The sequence below is a fragment of the Orbicella franksi genome, chromosome 1 (genome assembly GCF_964199315.1).
Source record: "Orbicella franksi chromosome 1, jaOrbFran1.1, whole genome shotgun sequence".
Lineage (NCBI taxonomy): Eukaryota > Metazoa > Cnidaria > Anthozoa > Scleractinia > Merulinidae > Orbicella > Orbicella franksi.
In genome coordinates this window covers 31,162,440-31,176,194 of record NC_138145.1, presented here as the reverse complement: position 1 = coordinate 31,176,194, position 13,755 = coordinate 31,162,440, and the positions used below count along the sequence as shown (strand labels likewise).

At 40.0% G+C, this 13,755-nt stretch overlaps 2 protein-coding genes across 2 annotated transcripts in view; one reads left to right on the top strand and one right to left on the bottom strand.

Annotated features, from left to right (window-relative positions):
- The first annotated feature begins 657 nt into the window (after positions 1-657).
- The window catches only part of LOC145502982 (uncharacterized), a 56,943-nt gene continuing 43,845 nt past the window's right edge, over positions 658-13,755 (top strand). The window contains exons 1-6 of the mRNA XM_081482403.1: positions 658-4,737; positions 5,565-5,807; positions 6,551-6,619; positions 6,763-6,840; positions 7,397-7,625; positions 8,160-8,278. Of these exons, the coding sequence (XP_081338529.1) occupies positions 4,423-4,737; positions 5,565-5,807; positions 6,551-6,619; positions 6,763-6,840; positions 7,397-7,625; positions 8,160-8,278 (1,053 nt within the window). The 5' untranslated portion in view covers positions 658-4,422. The remainder of the gene's footprint in view (positions 4,738-5,564; positions 5,808-6,550; positions 6,620-6,762; positions 6,841-7,396; positions 7,626-8,159; positions 8,279-13,755) is intronic.
- Positions 8,330-10,559, bottom strand: LOC145502954 (uncharacterized). The gene has a single exon (XM_081482371.1). The coding sequence runs from the start codon at positions 10,435-10,437 to the stop codon at positions 9,469-9,471; it is 969 nt and encodes a 322-aa protein (XP_081338497.1). The 5' UTR covers positions 10,438-10,559; the 3' UTR covers positions 8,330-9,468.

Here is a 13,755-nt window from a genome sequence, read left to right as displayed (position 1 = left end):
GAAAGCAAAAAAATATTTTCGAATAATGGCTTCGTTCATTTTTTTTAATGTTCCATGCGGTGAATGTCACAACAACGCTGGGTTATTTAATTAGAAGAAAATTCCAAGTAATGTGTTCCTGATTTACATAAAAATTAGTTTCCACCAAGCTGGTTTTAATGTAGGGGTAGAATTGACTTAACAGTTTTAAATTAATTATTCTTTCATTGTCTTTTCAGATATTTTCGTCAGAGAAAGGTTACCCTGGCCAAAGTCTACTTTAAATTTCAAAACCTTATGAATGTAATTACGATCAGTGGATTGCAAATGAACTTATCTAAAATTATAAGCAGCGATTTTAGGCATGCAAGTGATTACATGAACATATTCTAAAGTAAAACTTGATTGCGTTATCTTGTTTTTAATGTCCAGTTTATTTGTGCCACGGGCACTGTTAAGTCATATTTTAAAGGGGTTCAGTCACGGTATTTTGAGTTATTTTGGCCACATACAAAATTATCCTTAAATGGTAGGAAACCTGAAAATAACAGTTTAATAAGAAAGAAGAACACCAAAGAGATAATAATAAACCATAAAGGAACAAAGATGGCCAAGGATGGAGAAAATTAACACGGATTGCAAACGATGAATTTGAAAAATTGAGGCTTAACTTTTCGATATGCGCAAACCGTGAGTGAGCTCCTTTAAAGTTGATCGTGTGCTAAACTGTGAGGCCCAATAATCAAACAAAAGAGAGCATCTTCGGTGTACTTAAAAATCTAATTTCTGTTTTTTATCGATTCGCAAAAAAAGCTGTTTAAAGATTGCAAGCGACAAATCAGCGAGAGGATTGGGGCGAGAACTAAGCTCTCACTCCCATTTCGCACCCAAAGACCCGAGCGAGCACAGGTTGCCACCTTTGATTAATGGTGAACAGGAAAACCTCTTTTTAATTAAGCGTTTTTAACTTTCCACCAGAAGCGAATGTGCTCTAAGTATATCTCCGTTTTTACAAAAGTTTTCTTACTTACAAGTCACTTGGTTCCAAGATCCATCGCGAAGTACCCGCTAGCGAGACGTCGCGCGAGTCCATCTCGCGAAAGGGGCAAAGGACGCTAACCGGAAGTTGTATTTTCTCTTTTGAAAGCGTTCTTACGTAACACGCGCGACAACCCCGTCAAAGCGTTCTGACCGCCACGTCAAGGAAGGGAACACCAGCTCAGATCCCGATGCCGTCACGTCCCTAATTGCCCTTTATCTAACACATATTACATTGGGTTTTTTACTTGCATTTTGTGAATCTTTCTCAAATTAAATGTGCACTAAGGAGTTTCGGTCAGTATTTTATACTGTACTTCTCTTTCTCTCTAAGAAAGCCCTTATATCACTCCTTATAACCCGACGCAACATCAACTTCCGGTCTTCAGTCACGTTCAGTTTATATTAGTATTTACACTGGTGGCCGCCAGGGTAGAATGCGTATCGGCTGCATGTTTAACTAGCCCCAAGAGAAGTCGCTATCGCGAATAGATCTTTCGATATAACCAGCGATGAAAATGTTATTTAAACAGGAGATCGCAGTCTGCTTAACTCGGTGGAGTTCAGTTTCAACTCCAGGGAGCCAGTGCCGTTTTCGTCTCCAGAGCCCTCTGTTCCTCTCAGGCGGTGAGGCCTTGGCACAAGGAAAAGGTGACTCTGCATGCGACACATGATTTGATTGGCTACATTATTGAACAAAGATTTTCATTAATTCAGTTCAACCATGGTTTCCCTTCCAAAAATATCCACTAGTTGATTTCTGCCCAGAAAAACTAAAACCGTTCGAATCCGGCACCTACAGACCGTCAGCTTACGGCGAGAATTATCAGCAACGTCCTCCATAACCGGAAATATATGAATGTAACTGACTTCCGGGCAGAATTTTGCTTTTGCCAGTTAAATTCCTTTACATCTTTACATACATTATATTTGCAAAAATTTCGGACGTTTAATTTCGGAGGATTAATTTTCGGACACTTTTTATCTCATTTCGGACAAATTTCGATAAAACATGTCGGAAATTTTGCTGAAACAAAAACTTTATAAAAAAAAAAAACGGGATCAATATTTCCTAATACGGAATAAACAAGCTGGTTCAAAACAGTGCTTATTGTAAGAGCTCTTTTAAAACTCTGCAAATTAATGAATGGACTGTGGAAACTGATCACAATTCTATTTTCCATCTTGGACCAGGTTGCCATATAGAAAGTGCGCTCGAATCCAGATCGAGCGGTACGGGTTCGAGCCCGTCCCATAGACGGTATGGCCCATATTAATACTGGAAGTAACCATGCGATAGACCCTGAGCATCGCGTCCAACGGAGGTAGAAATAACCCTAGTCGCTTCGTGTAACGGAAACAGAAAATAAGCACCAGCCAGAATGGTGAATTTCTTGCTGGGTGTCTTCATTCAGTCGCCTTTGCTGAACATTGACAAGTCTTTTCAATGGAATGTTTCAACGAGTTTCACTAAGTTAAGTCATGAAATATTGTGTACCGGGATGGCATTGCTCATCATTTCTTGTATTTCTGTGATAGGAAGCTGACCAAAGCTGCTATTTTGAGCCATATTTTGGGACAAAATATTTGATTACCTCCGAAAAAGTTTTGTTAAGTGACATTTTGGCACTCGTTTTCTCTATAAGGTCAAACAAGAACGGTGCCTACTTTTGTTAGTGCGCATACTTTCTGCGCATCACGCAAGGCATGTTTTAAGCGCCACGCGCGCGTTGGGGTTAACATTGACGCAATCAACTACGCTATTAAGTACACGACTAAAAGAAAGCAAAATTTTCCTACTGTGACCAAATCAAGTTTAATGAACCCGCACTAAAACCAGGAACACCAAAATAGCAGCATATCGCTAACCACTAACTCTTAATGTTTCCCAGCTGAAAAACTAGCTGTTATCTGTCGAAAATTATGTTGAAATCCAACTGTAAACATATACCTGCAGATGGCGTAGTGCGCGCGCAAAACGAGTGCGAAATACGCAAATGTTTCACTTACTGGGGAGGTGACAGGAAAAAATGTAACAGGCATCGTAAAAGTTTTCAAAAAAGATCAATAACTTTAAAAAACGCGTGGTTACCCCCACATTTTATGTTATGAAATGGAAGTGGCAAGCCTATTCAACACCTGATTAGTTTCTGGTTGTGAGCAAAAGGTACCAGAGGAAGGCTGTCAGAGACGCTAAAAGCGCTATTGCAACGATTTTGTTACAAAAGACATACCAAAAATGGTTTTTATGTTACCAATTACCATGCAGTTTTAAGATCTTTATAATGTGTTTGCTTTTCTGCTTGCAAAGGCGTATTCGAAGGAAATCTGTGAAGAAATATCCTTTCCTTCTTTTTTCAGAAAATGCTGACGTCGGTATTTTTGTCGAGATTCAAGGCTAATTATCTTAAAAAAATGCGTGGCTACCACAATCTTTCTTTAAGGATTCCAATAGGCCTTGCAAAGATCTTCTTTTTCCGCGTGGTCCTTGCCTGTCCCAAAAACCTTTGTATTTAGTAGGCACCGTCCTTAAGAATAACGTCTGATAACGAAGATTCAGTGAGCCAAGTAGAAAGCTAGAAATGTATATTATCCAAGGTTGAGAGCTAATGTAGCTCCGTTCAGTTATTCGATGTTGAAAGAGCCAATGAAAGACATTCATTTCAGTTGGTGAAAATATTGTTAAGCTTGTGAGCACACTGCAAGAGTGGGTCAGGGTCGCAGTTATTTTCTGCCTCCACCAAAGAACGTCCGCGATCGCAGTTCTTTTTTTTTTAAAGAAATAATATATCAGCGTGCTCCAGTCATTCTGATCTGATCTGAAGCCTTTTCACTCCATTTCGGAGCATAGGCCACTGACGAATCGTTTCCAATCCCCTCTGTCCCTGGCCAAGAGTTCCATCTCGGTCCATGTGTAGCCATTCAACTACATGGTGCATTTTGTATCCCTTCTTCAGCTGTTACGCGGATCTGCAGACGTTGAATAGTTTAATTTGCCTCAACCTTTTATGTTTAAGTTTCTATTCGTCTCTTGTTATAAATTTCACAGATTCGCGTTCTGTGCTATTGATCGATGTTCAGGCTAAATTTCTGAGCTCATTCCTGGAGGGTGTGCTTAGGAATGCAAAGAGTGTAGATCAGTCTTTCTGAATTGTGTTATCAGTATTACGGGACGGTTGCAAAATTTGAACGCGAGACTAATCTATACGTAATCCATCTAATTTCTGGCCAAGTCAGCGGCTTACCGCACCGCAAGAGAAGAGACTCGCGTCCCAACAAGTGACGCGTCTGTTACTAAAGAAGATATGAAATATTAATTAGACAAGTAAATAAAACATCTACAATTAAATGTAGGAATGAAGAAGACGGCCGGATTTTCTTTCTTCATCAGCATTCGAAACTAGCATGGATTTCGTCTTGCAGAAGCTTTTATTTTTTACAGTTTTCTTTGTCTTTGCCTTTGAGGTGGTAGAGTCGGGATTTAACGCCGTGTATTTGAAGCGAACAGAGGCGAACTTTACGTGTGGAAATCCTCCGGAGGACTTCTATGAAACACAACAAGGACTTCTCGATCCTGAAGACAGGGTACCGTACACATGTAATGCCAGCGACCCAGAAAAAGCGTTTCCTCCAGAGAACATGGTCGATGGGCTACTTGAAACACACTGGCAATCCAGAAAAGGAGAAGACCTCGCTGTTATTACAATCAGCTTTGAACAGGTACCTGAAATAGTCATGAGCTTAAGTTAGCTTAAGGCTAATTTGCATAAATTTTCACTGCATGGTTCCGTGACATTAAAACCTTTTGTAAGAACTTGGAAACATTCTCATTATTGGTGTAAATGAGCCATGAAAGCAAGAGCGGTGCTCTTAGTTATAGAAGTGGATTAAATTAAATCTCTAAGTGCCGAATCGTGTGTTGATTACTGTTTATAGAAGGAAAGCTTCTGAGTTTGAACGCGAGTTTACATATGTTGATGCTACCTTTTTATCACAAAATCATGGCTAAATTGCTTCCACAGTGAAAAGAGCTTTTTATATAAATGTTAGCAGCTGTGTTTTAGTGATTGCTAGTATTGCAGTGTGTTACAAGTCTTGTTACACTGACGTACATGAACGTTTTGGAAGTAGAAGAACCAAGAGCCCAGTATCGTCTTTTGTTTGTTCAGTTATATTTGATCTCTGAATGACATAAATCAGCCTTAAATCGCTACTCAGTCGCGTAAAGCTATGTAACCCTAACCCAGTGACCTGTATGCCGCCGGTTTATAGCTGTTTTGTTCAATGTTTGTATGTACATGTACATGTTGGTACGGGCCTTTTGTATCTGCTACTGATAATACAGGTACCAACAAAACGAACAATGCGTGCGTACTACTTACCCATGATAATCAGTCTGTTTTAACAATTCGAGTTCTATTGCTTCCCCTGACTTCTCTGGTATTCGTGGAGCTCTGCATGTCTCAAGGATTTCATTTTTTTTCCAGGCTCGTGTTCTTGAACGTTTCATTATGGGCTACGGTTTTCTTTCTTTCTTTCCATTCAAGGCCTTCTTTGCTCAGGACATCAGTATTACATTCGGTAACTATCGAAGACCTGGACAAATCAAGGTGGAGAAATCGACGGATTTTGGCGCCACATTCACCCCATGGCACTACTTGGTAACCCCGCGTGCCAGTATTCAATGCATTCGGCAGTTTGGTGTAGAGGCTCAAAGCGTGATCTCGCGCGTGGACCAAGTCTTATGTACAGAGTACACCAAATATGTTCCTCTAGAATTCAATGAAACAGTAAGTAACAGGCACGGAGAGTAGTTATTATCAGATTCAGCCGAAAGAAGATGAAGAGTAAGATAATTAATTTCCCATTTCGGCCATACCCCTAAGATAATTCCTGTCAAGTTAATTTTAGCCTGGTACTCAGTTCTTCCGCGGATGATGATACCACGCGCCTTCCATGGATCAGTTTCCATGGAGGATGAAAATGCACATAAAGTCGCTTGGGCTGTGCACGTGAGCAGACAAGTACCGCGTCATCTAGAGCTTCCCGGGATTTTCGAAAACGTGGATGTTCTAAAAATAACTTTGGAATAAGCCTTATATGGGGGATAAACTCTCTCCCCCTCATACTTTCTTGATTCAGCACAATACGTTGGCTTCAGAACCAAATAAAATGAAATTCTCCGAAGAGATTCCTTTACACGTGTTTTTATGTCGGTAATGAGAAATAAGAGATACATCAAGATGTATTGACAAGCATAGATGTGTCTCACCACCTATATTTGATATAATGTAAAGAACAGTTTGGTTTGGCAATTCATTCTTGAGTCACAACTCGGTGAGGCAAGGTTCGCAAGAGCAGCACATTTCTGCTGTTATTGTAGTTCAGATTTTGTGGAGGAAGGCAGCCTCCTTTCACTGTTTATAAAATGGAAAGTAAACACCACAAGAAATAAGTGTACAGTCAAGCTGTTCTGAGCTGCAACTAAGTTGAACATATCATAACACTGAAATATTCCCTTATTTTGGTTTAGATATTTATCCAGCTTAATCATCAACAGAGAGGTGATGGCACACCGGATCCTTACACGCCTGGTTTACAGGTAATCCACCCCTTAACTGGGTTGAGCAACAGTTTGCTAGATCTTTACTTCATAGTGAGATATCTCACCGGGTTATTCTGTCTGCATACCTTGCGTTTATTTCAGCTTTTGTGATTTTAGTTTCTCTGTCGCACGTTTTCCAGGCCTGGATGAACGCCACCGGAGTAAGATTCACCTTCACAGGATTATTTAGAAAATTTGACAGGATGTCAAAATTATGGGTGAGTGAACATATATCTGCCTTATTTTTGTGGCTATGTTCCAGTTTTGTTGCAGTCGTATTTGTTTAATAATTTGCTGATTAACAAGACCTGTTTGAACAGTCGTAACAGGAAACGGCAGGCCACGCTACCGCGTTTCTACAGAAGCCAGGCCTTGCTATTTGCCAGGATTAGCTGGGCATCAAGTCCGTTCTGTTGTTCTTTTTGGATTGACTCATAAATTGCCACAATATACCAAGGACAGTGAAATTTATCTGTGTATAGAGAGCAATACTAAACTATCCATGCAAGCATCCTTACTGAACATTTATAGAGAGCAACCGCTGTGATTAATGCTGACTTACCATTTGGTTTGTCCAGAGGTTCCGATTCTAGTGCTGACCAAAAGGCTCGTGACCTCTGAGAGCCACATTGCGCAGCTAGGAGCTTCAGGAACTTCATTTACCCTTCTTTGCCAACTACTATAGATTTAGCGGGTAACCTGAAAGAAATCCCCCGAGTTACGGTTAAAACTTTTGTGTCGTGATTGCCATTTTTTTTTTTTTCAATCTCATAGCACCACTACACAGTGCGAGAGATACAGGTGACTGGTCGGTGTGACTGTAAAGGACATGCAAATGGAACACACTGTCCGCTTAACCAAACAACAGGCTTGCGTACTTGTCAGTGTGAGGGGAACACTTGTGGACTTCAATGTGACCAGTGCTGTCCACTTTATAACCAAATTCCATGGAAGATAGGCAATGGCGCTCCGTGGATTAATGACCCTGCTGCGAGCTGTGAACGTAAGTAAGCCTGGATAAGCTCTGAAGAGATAAATAAGTTAGATACAGATCGATAGAGCGTCCATCCTGGACATCCTTTGTCACTTATCTTTAAACCTACAGTCAAGGAAAATCTTGCATCGTTTCACGTTCTGGTGGAGCGTCTAGCTGCAGGGATCACAATTGATTTTTTAAATAGTATTTAGTCTTACTGTCTTGCAACATAAGGATGGAACAGTTCAAATATATGATCTTTCATATATTCATTTGCAAAAAATAACTGAGTTTAATTGATTGTTCACGAATAATGCTTTTTAAAATTTTCTATTTATAAGTCTCCTTCAATGGAACGCAAACTGAATCATTTTATCCTGAGTGGCGTGGAGCCCCATTTTGTAAAATGATTAGGTTTGAGAAAATGATAGTTTTCTCTTTGTAAATTATATCTTAATTTGTTTCTGAAACAAACATATTTTCTTTACTCGGGTAAGTAATCATCTTTAATTCAATGAGCGTGTTTGCTTATTTTTGTCCTGTTGTCATTCATCATTCAAGCCTGCAACTGCCATAACCACACTGACACTTGCGTGTACAACCAAACCGTGAGTGATCTGGGCCTCAGCATGAGTGTCAACGGATCAATGATTGGTGGTGGAGTGTGCATTAATTGTCAGGTGTGTTTTCATTGCATTCCTTCTTTGTGCTCCATCACGTTTTAAAGAAATTTCAGTAGTTACCGTGAGGTTGGTTCCTGTGGAACAATCTGGATCAGGATCAATGTTCCAAGGTCAGTCAGATCAATGTGCCTCAAAGGCAACAATGAATCCTTCCCCAGAGGGATTTATCTGTTCCTCTGATGCACATGGTCCGAGTGATCGTTGATCCTGATCCGTATCATCCCAGTTCACTACATTTGTGAAGCTTACGATCAGCTACATTTTCACCAATTAACAAGCCAGAAGTGTGCAGTGTTAGTGTCCAAAAACCTACTTCTACAACTTTGAGTTGACTGAGTTTTATTATCTCAACTTATAACATTTCCATGAAAAAACCACAATAGATGCTTTATCTTAACTCTCTTTACGATAGACTCTTTTTAGCACTATTTCTAGCACCTATCGATGGTGGATCTAGAGGTGTTCAAAGAGAGGATTTAAAGTAAAACTGAATCCTTGCTTGATCAAGAAAAGAAAGGCCTGAAGTAAAGTTGGGCGTTTATTTCTCCAGTAAGGGTGCCTCTCCTAGATCGTATCCACTGCTAATATTCAATTTTTCTAAACTTAATCAACTGAGTCAATCGTTTAGACTAAGGCTGTCTAGGATGTTTTCCGCAATTGGAATGCTTACTACCTTTGTTTCTAGGAGATATGACATCTCCTTTCTATTCTCTGTCTCCTCGAAACACTGAGTACGGAGTTAATGTTTTTAGGAAATATGCTAAGATGACAAAAACTTAATCGGCACAAGTATACAAAAAATAGGTCTACAGAAAGTGCCGTGTACGAACCACACCGAAATGTGTGAAGGTTATGACTAAGTTTTATAACTGTAGATAAGTTGGCTACTTCAGCAGCACTAATCTTCATAAGTAAAATTTATCAACTGGTTTTAAAGCGTTACCTTTAGCCCCACGTGAATGGCCTTCACTAGTGAATATAGGCAAACAAGTGAATGTCATCAGACATGTACATAAGTTACAAACTGAACTTGTTTACATACCAAGACACTGTCACTATTTGTAAAGCTTTACATGATAGAATGATCTGCAACTAAGAACTTTGTCGAGCCACCCTCTATTACTTAGAACGAATCGATCGCATGGAATGAAAATAGGCTGAAAACGACTGCCATGTCATCATCTATCTCACACTTCATAATTCGCGGCAGGGTTGTAAGGTGGTGGTGGAGCTGTAGGTTCACGGGGAGATACTGAAGGGCTGCTGAATCCAAGAACATTAATAATTCTCGTGGGATTCGGTAGAAGGGCAGGTCGTGACATTGCTGGCGTCGAATGCTCACTGGGTTCGGCCTGTTGGCGACTTACATTCGAATCGTCAGCCAAGCAACAGAGGATGTTACAAATACGCCGCCAGTGAAAAGCTATGGATATGATATTCTTGCTGATGAAAATAGATGCATTTCTTCCATAGGCCAGGCATAACCCCAAACGAAGACCAAGGAAAATCGTGTCCAAAAGCACTTGAATGAAATAACTGAGTAAAGAAAGGACTTCGTAATCACTTCCAGCGGCGGCCTCGGGTTGTAATGCCACACTTATATCAACTGGACTCCACAGTAAGCTCATACAGGTAAAAGCAATGAGCGTATTCTTAAAATGCCTGGAAATTCCGTGGCTGTTCTCGTTTTCGTCTAAAATTACCGCTATCAGCTCGATTCCATCGAACAAATTGATCAAGGCTTTGGCAGACCACTCACTGAAACGAACGTCATGGCTCTTAGTTGCTATTCTTGTGTGACATAACAGGAGGAGAAGCAGCGGAGTTATGCAAAGTGTCAGTTTCAAAGTGCTCGCATTCCAAAATCCTTCGCTTTCAATTTTGTCGTCAAGTCGACCAAAAACGATGCCAATCAAAGGAACTGCCCCAAGCCAATTGTACACCAGCCAGAAAATAACAACTTCAGATTGGTCTGCAGTACTGCTGTTAATCCACCACCACATCACTGCCGCAGGGACAAAGAGCAGACTAACTGCATACCAGTCACCTTCATCTTCATAATGTGCTAGAAATGATGCCAAGAAAAAGCACTGCATAGTCATCAAAGCTAAGAAGACAAATCGACCAAAGGCAATCGATGTTTTAACTCTGGCCATAGCGTTTTAGTTTCAACAAGCTGGGAATCACAGGATCAATTTGATGACCCTGAAGGAATTATGTCTGAGAGTGTCGTCATGGAAACTGAAAGAGAAACCTTCACCCTGACCAATTTACCCTGAACCTCACAAACTAGAAATGTCGAAACTGATTGGTTTGAAGTTGTTTTCTACAAAATTAAGAAAACAGGTTTTTAACACTATTTCCTATCTTACTACTATGGGAAAGAATAATTGTAAACCAGAACAACAGTAAGATGCGAGAGAATACTTTATAGCATCGTCTGATCAGTTGACTCCTGATTGACGTTTCGGAGAGAACCTGAGGAAACTATTGCTGGTTTTCAGTGTCACGCAATTCAAAATAGATCAAAATAAAAATCAAAACCGGTCGATAGATGAAGTCCAGAATCTGGCAAATGAAAGAAGGTAAATATGCAAAGACTCTCGCCAAAATTCTGGTCACAGAAATTTTTCTTATGCGAGATATGCGGAGAAAGTTTTTGCTCAAATTTATAGAGATTTGTATGGCGACGCCATGCTGGTGCCCATCCCTATGGGCACCAACATGGCGACCGAAAACCAACAGAAACATCTGTCACTGAGTTTTGCTACAAAAGCGTGAATTTATCCCTCGAGGAACTCTAAAACATTAAAATAATACTTTTTCTAAGACATGAACTGTTCAGATAGCCAAGTTCCCCGAAATAAGTCACTTTTTTAACCATCATGACAGCTCTCTAGGCCGTCATGTAAATGCTGCGTCACGCAAAAGCTTAGAAATTCAAGCGTTGTGTATCACAACACCAAGAACCCATTCGGAGCGAAAATTTGTATGAATATTAGTTCTCAGCTGCTCTTATACATCATTTTTAAAAGTAAAATCTCAGGAAGATCAATAGTTTTGTAGTTTGAATTTTAGTGACGTCATGTGAAAACCAGCTATTCATTCCGTACTTTATGACGTTTACTAATTGTTACCTCTAAGACCATGAGAAACTGGGTAAATACTTTTGCATCTGTAAAGAGCAAGTCATAATAAGCAAAATTATAAATCCCCTGGTTACTAGCCTAAACTTTAAGTAGATGTAACCCACGTTTTCCACGAAGAGTCAAATATTTCTCAAAATATTGTGGTTATGTCACTGTTCCTTACAACCTTTCATATGCAAGTAAATATATAAAACATCATATATTTAGCTATATTTGATCAGCGGGATAAAGGTTTCAAGACAACAGAGATTATTGGCAGTTCCGTATCAACCTGACCGCAGTTGCGAAAATAGATTTTGAAAAAAAAATCGATCTCATGACCGCTCTACCAACCAAGTTATCAGGCCACCTGGGAGCTGGTCATGTTGTGGGTGAGAAACCTTCATAGGAACAGTTTTCCGGAAAGACGAAAATACGCCATGATTTCTCTGGCTTGCGTAGCTGGGTTTCGCGCGCAAGCGCTTTGTTTCGGCGGTGTAGCCGTGAGGAGAATGGTAAGTAATTTTCTCTCTCGACCTCAGTCCCTCGCCATCGATACACTAAACACTCTCGTGCGACTTTAGGTTGGGTGTTCATTAAAATTCAAGGTTTTCTGGCTTTTACAGTTTTTCACAATTATTACGTTGTCATAAAATAAAACTTGTGTTATGAATGATTTTAACAGGCTCATGTTGCTTAGAGACTGGAAATTTTCACTAGCTTCCCATCCATCTCTCATTAGTTTTTATACTCTCCCTTCAACAAACAGCTTTCCCAGAAAATACCCTATGCCCTGCTGAACTTATTGCTCTTATCTTTGATTACTACAGTACTATTCGATACAACAAATTAGAAACTGACCTCATTTCGCACAATTTACAGAATAGTCGCGTCCATAATTTTGAATCAGCGGCCTGCCCTGCGCGCTCGGTCGATTTTGAAATTTCTCCCACGCAACTGCCTGAACTGTGCTCCGCTCGGTCCAATTACTATTACGTCCAATCAAAATGATAACACAGGCTGTGTCCAGCAGTATCGGTTTACGCCTGTAAACCTAGACAATTATTTTCGTCCACATAAATCCGAGATGTCTGGGTACGAGACCGATATTGAGCATGTGTATGTTACTTGACGTGATGTCAGCCTTCACTAATGTATCCGTTTTTGCTGTACGTTTAGGAAAATACATACGCTTGTGTCGTTTACGTGTCGACGAAATGCTTGCATGTAAGTGAATAACAAACAATCCGTTTGTAAACCTCAGGAATACCATTGTACTTCGGAAATGTCTGTGTTGTTAGAAAGGCACACATTCATGGCCAATGGAAATTGCACGTCTGCCCACTGGACTGGGCAATTTGGGGAAGGGGTTGTTTTTTTAGTTAGTGAAGTTTTGAACTGGGTAAGAACTCTTAGCTACAATAGATAGTCATGAACACAGTCACTTCTACAAAGTTCCAATAAAATTAGTCGCTCCACTAGTCATAGTAAATTAAAAGTTAGACAAACCAGTATGCAATATATAGCTTAATTTCTCTAGTTACAAGTCCGCCAAAATAAGAAACACCTTATCACTGAAACAAGACATGAATGCTTGCCAATTTAAAATTCTTTTGTGGGCATTTAAATTAGCATCACTAACCTCGCTCGTAGAGATTAAGAGCCAGTGCCCATAACTATGGACCAAACAACGGCACAAGTCGAGAAATCGATTTTGCTCATTTTTTGCCCATAGATTGGCCCTAGCTAGTAAACAAACGGACCATAGTTATTTTCTGCTAATGCAGCTTTTTTGGGGAGAAATTTACGAAAAACTATTTTGCCCCGATTGAGCTCAAAATCTACTTCCTGTTATGCTAAATTTTCTGAAAATTTGGTTGCTTTGCGCGTCGCACAGCAGCTACTTAAGAATCTTTCAATGGTCTTTACATTCAGCTCAGGTCTTCATGGTATGACTGAGCGAAAAATAAAATTAATCGAGGTTTCGTTTGAGCCCGAAACAAGATCGAACAGAAACGCAAAATATTACGATGTGTTACAGACGAATTATAGCACTAAAATATCGCCATATTTTTCTATGGGCTATAACTTTAAATGTCATAAAAATACTTTCTACGGGTTAACTATACACCCACCTATTTGAAAATCAAAAAATATCTCTGGGCAAATGGTTTTAAGTCGCCCGCCTTGGCCTCTGCTTCTCACAAATTTTTCCCTGAACCGCCGTGAGAATGTAAACAATTGCGTGACGCGGGCGTCCACCGTGAATACGTAATTCGTTTCCAACAAACCGCAGATGGCTATCTTAGAACATTTGGGTGAAAAAAGAAAAACATAATGGACCAC

What these genes read in the sequence shown, in the direction of transcription:
- LOC145502954 (XM_081482371.1), bottom strand. Translation starts at nt 10,437, where the DNA reads ATGGCCAGAGTTAAAACATCGATTGCCTTTGGTCGATTTGTCTTCTTA.